This window comes from Olea europaea, unplaced genomic scaffold (assembly GCF_002742605.1).
Source record: "Olea europaea var. sylvestris unplaced genomic scaffold, O_europaea_v1 scaffold1016, whole genome shotgun sequence".
NCBI classification, from domain to species: domain Eukaryota; kingdom Viridiplantae; phylum Streptophyta; class Magnoliopsida; order Lamiales; family Oleaceae; genus Olea; species Olea europaea.
This window is the reverse complement of record NW_019227483.1, coordinates 78,800-85,010: the sequence shown is the minus strand read 5'-3', so window position 1 is coordinate 85,010 and position 6,211 is coordinate 78,800. Positions and strand designations below refer to the sequence as shown.

Sequence of the window (6,211 nt, the reverse complement as noted above, 5' to 3'; positions counted from 1 at the left end):
TGCACCAATTACGCTTGAGGTAGTTGACATTAAATTCACGTGCCAACAAACTACTTAATGTTAACCATTTTGCATAATATTTATTTTATTTAGCCAAGTTCGGAAAAAATGAAATTTTTTTGAAAAATTAGGTTTGAGTTCCCAATCTTACCAGTTAGTGTGGATGTAAGGGTATTTTTGATTGTAAAGATGAAATTTGAATGGAAAGAAAACGAATTCCAGAAAATTGAATTGTCTGAAAATTGTTTTCTTGGGAATTGTCAATTTATGGTATTTAATTGGTATAATTTTTCACGTAAAAAATGTTGAAATAAAAGTGTATTTTAATATTCATTTGGCTTTATTTTATATGAAAATTATCAATTAAAGATGTAAAATTTACTGGTATTGGTCATAGAATTTGTTTTTATTGCAAAAAAAAAAAGTCAAGAAAACCAAAATTCATCTATCTTTTCGTATTCGTTTGGCTTTGTTTTAAATGAGAATTGTCACTGAAAGGGACATAATTTATTACAATAATTCTTAAAATTTGTTAAATTGCAAAATAAAAATAATAATAAAAAACGTGAAAAAGGTGGAATTTCAATTCCACCATTTGGTGGAATTGGCTGATGTGGCAAGCCAAGATGAAAAATCAATTCCATTATAAATTATTCCAATCAAACAACAAAAAATTGGAAAGATAGGATTTCAATTCCATTTTCCTTGGAATTCCATACCTATCAAACGGTGCCTAAGTAACATACCCAACCTACATCCTTGCTTGATTCCGATTAAAATTTAGATTTTAATTTAAGTCAAATTAATAATTCATTTTAACCACATATTTTATGAGTCTCCGAACTTTTCAACCACGTGTTTCACCATCTTCTATAAAATGTTACCAAAAATATGATTTTAATATCCACTAAACAGGACTTTGTGACTTTGAGCTCCCACATAATAAAAACCGTTCATTTTACGAAGATGAGTTGTTCGTATTGAAAAATAAAATGTATAAAATGAAAATAGACGAATAATGACAATTCGAAGAAACTTGGACCTTCTGATATTGTTATTCGAGGAATCGATAAGCCTCCCAAAGTTTACAGAATAATTCAATCCACACTTATAATTAGACGAGAAACATAAGTTTAAATACAAAAGAATCAACCATTCTCCATCTATTAACCACATACATTAACTTTCATGAGAGACTGGTATAATGAAAACAGATACAATTGCATAAGAACTTCTCATCACTTATTCAAAGTGCCAGAAAATAAAGTATAGATTGAAGAAAACTAAAGTATAAAACTATGAAAAAGGCTAATTGTATTGTATAGTTATAGCCCTTGCACAAAATGTGGGGCCTCTGATCAGGAGCGGACGCAGAAATTTTTAATTAGGAGGCACAATTAAATTTTGTACAAATCGAATACTTTGTTCATGATTTTTAAATTATTTATACTCGATTAGAAAAAATGCATATTTACATTTAAAAAACATTTTTCATTAATATTTTACTAATCATTTTCATTCATTTAGGCTATGTTTGAGCCACATTTAAAAAAAATACATTCTTAAATAGTGATTTGATATAATTTTCACCACATTCTTCAATAAAATAATATTATACGCAAATCAAAAAACCTTTCTTTATTTTTTAACCATACATCTTCCGTTAATACACTATTCAAAATTGCATTCTTGGGAATATGATGTGGTTCAAACAAGGGTTTAATTTCAGACAGACATTTTATTAATATTTTGCTTATCACAAGAAAATGCATATTTATGTTTAAAAAATTTATAGTGTATTTAATACTAACAATCAATTCAAGTGATAGAAAGAAAAAATATATAACCAATATTCAATAAATGAATATAATTCATTAAATATAAGTTAAATTGGATCAGTTTTAGACACATTCTATGTATACTAATAGGATATGAGAAAATGCAAATTTAGGTTTGTAAAAAAAATTTATAGACAAACTTTTTAAAAAAAATAAAAATTAGAATGGTTAAAGATTTGATAAAAGGTGTGAGGGCACATGTAAGATAGTAAGAGAAAAGAGAAAAAAATTTGTCCCTGTTTGATGGAGGTTAAAATCAGATTTTTAATATATTTTGATAAAAATTTCATGAAATATGTTATTAAAATTAATTATTAATTTTAATTTAAATTAAAATTTAGATTTTGATCGATACCAAACAAAATTTATAAAAAAAAAATGAAAAAAATGAAACTCAAAATTTGGGGGCTCACGTGACCCCGAAGACCCCTTGGGTCCGCCCATGCCTGCGATAAAAATAGTTGCAGTGAAAGTATCTGTAGCAGCCTTGTAAAACTATAGAATCGTAATAAATTGGATTGTTGTTTCCACTTTCCTGTTATGAATCCAATGTGTATTGGGTGGTTACATCATACCGGTAAGAAGACTGCTTTTACTGGTTTCCAGTGATGGTTGAATGTTTCTTTAGGGATAGCTTGTTTCCTTTTTTTATAATTTTAATTTACTTTAAAGTAAGAATATAAACGTCTTTTCAATAAAAATGACCTTAAAATTGAGAAGTTTTCGTTACACCGAGACTCAGAGTAAAAGAGCTATATAAGTTAAGGATCCGAAACCTCACTTTCAATGGTTGAAAAGGCACGTGCACGTTAGTTGAAAAATATCAGGAAGTCTAATCTTAATTTTTTTCAAAATATTTAGATAAAAAAATATAAAATTATGAAAAGTCAAAAATCCCATCTCCATTTGCTCCGTTACCTAGAACCAAAGTAGCGAGATTAAAATAGGTTGAGAATTTAGAACTTCCCTTTCAAAATAGACATGCAAGTTAAATGACAAATTAGGAAGTCAGACCTAAGTTTTTTTCAAAATATTTAGACGCATACGGCGTATCCAACACATTATCAACACCCATAAGACACAACCCACCTCCACTCCGCGTAAGAAATATCAATTTTACTAACAGAAAGATCCCACGTAAATATTTATTATTTAACCCTAGAAATTAAATTTCAAATTTTAATTTAAATTAAAGTACACAATTTATTTTAATCACACATTAATAATCATAACATTATTCTATATTTTATCATTTTAGGCGCACTAACTCCGTCAATCAACAATTATTATTAATCATTTCAGGCGCACTCACCTCGATCAAGAAACAATTATTATTAATTACATCCACCTGTCTATAAAATTGAAGGGCATTCTCGTAAAATCAAAACTCAAATAATCCAGTGCAGACGCTACAAATAAATACTCAAATCATAAATCAACACTAAACGCCACGAGATCAAGAAACACTAATCAATCAATCAAAAATGTCGTACTTTCCCAAGGGACACCGCGACTCCGGCGATGATGTTGACGACTTCGATGAGTTCGATCCCACGCCATATGGTGGAGGATACAACATTGAATTGACTTACGGCCGCGCACTTCCGCCGTCGGAGGAGACATGCTATCCCAGTACCTCTGGCTCCGACGAGTTTGACTATGATCGTCCTCAGTTCACTTCCTATGCTGAACCGTCTGCCTATGCTGATGAGGCGTTGGAGAACGAATACAAGAGTTATGTACGTCGTAAGCCCCGACCAGGACCACCTTCTTATGGGGAAACACCACCGCCGGAAGAGGGATATGGGTATGATAGGCCCAAGCCTAATTATGGGTTTCAGCCTGGTGGAGAGAGTGAGTATGGTGGTGGTCCACCTGGAGGGTTCGTATCTGGAAGACCCGAATATGAGAGGCCTGGGTCGGAGTATGGACGGAAACCAGAGTACCAGGAACCGTCTTCGGAGTATGAATCCGGGTATGGGCGGAAGCCACAGTACGAGCAACCCAGTTCCGAATACGGATCCAGTTATGGTAGGAAAACTGAGTACGAGGAGCCGTCTTCGGAGTATGGATCCGGTTTCGGACGGAAACCAAAGGTCGAGGAACCCAGTTCTGAATACGGATCCGGGTATGAGAGGAAACCACTATACGAGGAACCCCCATCTGAATACGGATCCGGTTATGAGAGTAAACCGCAATACGAGGAACCCCCTTCTGAATACGGATCCGGCTATGGACGCAAACCGCAGTACGAGGAACCCACTTCTGAATACGGATCTGGGTATGGACGAAAGAGTGAATATGAGGAACCTCCTTCAGAGTACGGATCTGGGTACAATAGAAGACCCGGGTCGGAATATAGTGAATCTGGGGGTTATGGAAAGAAGAGTGAGTACGAGGAGCCAAGTTCTGAATATGGATCCGGCTATGGGCGGAAGACCGAGTCTGAAGAGTATGGATCGGGTGGGTATGGAAGGAAGACTAACTACGGGGAAGAGAAAGGTGGTGTGGGCCATGGGTACGGCGGAAGGTCAGAGAGGACTGAGTATGGAGAGGAGAAGACCAGCTATGGGAGGTCCGAGGAGGAGGAATACACAAAGCCCAGCTATGAAAAGCGTGATGATGAAGACGAGGGCTATGGCCGCAAGAAATATGTGAGCATTTCTCTCTTTTCTCTTCCTTGTTTTATTTAACTTAAATCTCTTTGACAAGAATAAAGTAGTATTTGTTTTAGTTAGTCTAAATGGTTCTATAGTTCAATTGATTGATTAAGATATCCATAAGCAAATGCGATCAAATCCGATGCAATAAATATCCTGGTTTATAGTCTAGCTTAAAGGAATTAGATGGCTTCTTTAGCTTCATTACATCTCTTTTTGCCTGCTTTGGGATTACTTTTGGAGAAAATGAAATCGATGTATGTACAAATCTTCTTTCGAAAATGTAGTTGATGCTCAAATCGCTGGTGAGAAAACATGTATTTTCCATGTGATCCATTTTCCATTTGCCGTTTGCCGAGCAATTAAGAATGTCCAACCCTAGTCTTTTCCCAGCAATTAAAAAGAGGATTTTGATTAACACTAATGAGGAAAGAGCAAGTGAGCTGTTGACTGCTTACTATGAAAATGATGGATTATATTAGAACTTGCATACTTTCTAGAAGACACAAGGTTTTGTTTATTTACTTTTGGCCTTGCTAACTTAAGTTTGAGTGGATAGAGAGAACTTGCATATGTGGGTAACAACATGATTAAATGATTACCAAATTATTTCTTGAATTATGGTGCAGAACTTTTCATTTTTCTGATCACGTCTTCTGCCACTCGCAGGGTGGTGAAAACTCTGATGAGGAGGATGAGGAGAAGCGTCGCCACAGGCACCAACACCACCGCAAGCATTATGATGATTAAGCAAAACTATTATGGCCTTGTGGAGAGAATTCTTGCCATATTAATAAATTAAATAAAAGGCAGGGTTATTTCGCTTCAAAGCAGTCTTGTCATTGTGTTTAAGCATCTTTGCTTTTTATGGGTTTGTTCAAACTAAGATCAGCAGCTTTGTATTGGCCTTGCTGGCCCAACTTGTGTGTGAAATCTTGTGCTTTTTCGTGCTAATGAATTCCCCTCTATAAGGCAGTGTGTCTTAAATGCTTATTCGTTCATTTGCTGATGTTGTTTACTTGCATAGACGCCTCTTTATTCCATGTTATTCCAGTGATTGTGCTTATGCCTTTGGAACCTAAGCTTATGTTTTGCCACTTTTAAATACTGAGCTATGTGCTGAAAATGGCTGGCCTCATTGCCTGGGAACTTTGTTTTGATTGCTTGGAAGCAACTGGTAGAATACCATCAAATTCATACCCCATCTGCCTCCACGGGCATGACGCAGTGGTAAAGCAAGAAGGTTCTATACGGAGCATTAGAGATTTGAATCCCTGTGGCAACTGAAAGGCAACATTTTTGTTGGAAGGCAGTTGTCTTGTAGAAGTAAAGTTATGGCTTCGGGAGTTGTCCACACATAGTAAAGAGAGGTTTACAGGGAGGAGAATTACATCCTGAATGTCCGGTCCAAGTGTGTAACTGTGACCACTTCGAATTTACTTGGGTGGTGAACTAAGGGGAAATGCCGTCACTCCTCAGGATTAGTTAGGCGAAACTTGGACACTCGAATTATCCAAAAAAAATTCATACCCCATCTTACTTTTAAACTTTTCTTCTTTTCCTTGGCTTCTGAAGTCTCATAAAGTTTTGTTCCACCTTGAAAAGATGGGTTGAAGCTTAATTTCTTGTTTCTGGCCACATTACGGCCTTGATCGGTGAAAAAGATTACTCTCATATGGTAGAAGTTTGCTCGACCAATGGCCTGCATTGTGC

At 35.4% G+C, this 6,211-nt stretch overlaps 2 protein-coding genes across 2 annotated transcripts in view; one reads left to right on the top strand and one right to left on the bottom strand.

Moving 5' to 3' along the window:
• The first annotated feature begins 3,268 nt into the window (after positions 1–3,268).
• On the top strand, positions 3,269–5,507 carry LOC111372601 (uncharacterized protein At5g39570-like). Its single transcript, XM_022994971.1, has 2 exons — positions 3,269–4,492; positions 5,168–5,507. The coding sequence occupies exons 1-2, from the start codon at positions 3,323–3,325 to the stop codon at positions 5,246–5,248; spliced, it is 1,251 nt and encodes a 416-aa protein (XP_022850739.1). The 5' UTR covers positions 3,269–3,322; the 3' UTR covers positions 5,249–5,507.
• Positions 5,508–5,610: 103 nt separating this feature from the next.
• Positions 5,611–6,211, bottom strand: part of LOC111372593 (SPX domain-containing protein 4-like) — a 4,338-nt gene continuing 3,737 nt past the window's right edge. Inside the window, exons 4-5 of the mRNA XM_022994963.1 lie at positions 6,039–6,200; positions 5,611–5,892 (exon numbers count right to left, since the gene is read on the bottom strand). Coding sequence (XP_022850731.1) covers positions 5,611–5,892; positions 6,039–6,200 — 444 coding nt within the window. The remainder of the gene's footprint in view (positions 5,893–6,038; positions 6,201–6,211) is intronic.

Bases quoted from the DNA above. Each gene is read 5' to 3' on its own strand.
- LOC111372601 (XM_022994971.1), top strand. From the start codon at position 3,323: ATGTCGTACTTTCCCAAGGGACACCGCGACTCCGGCGATGATGTTGAC. The intron at 4,493-5,167 runs GTGAGCATTTCT...TGCCACTCGCAG, and splicing joins GCTATGGCCGCAAGAAATAT to GGTGGTGAAAACTCTGATGA.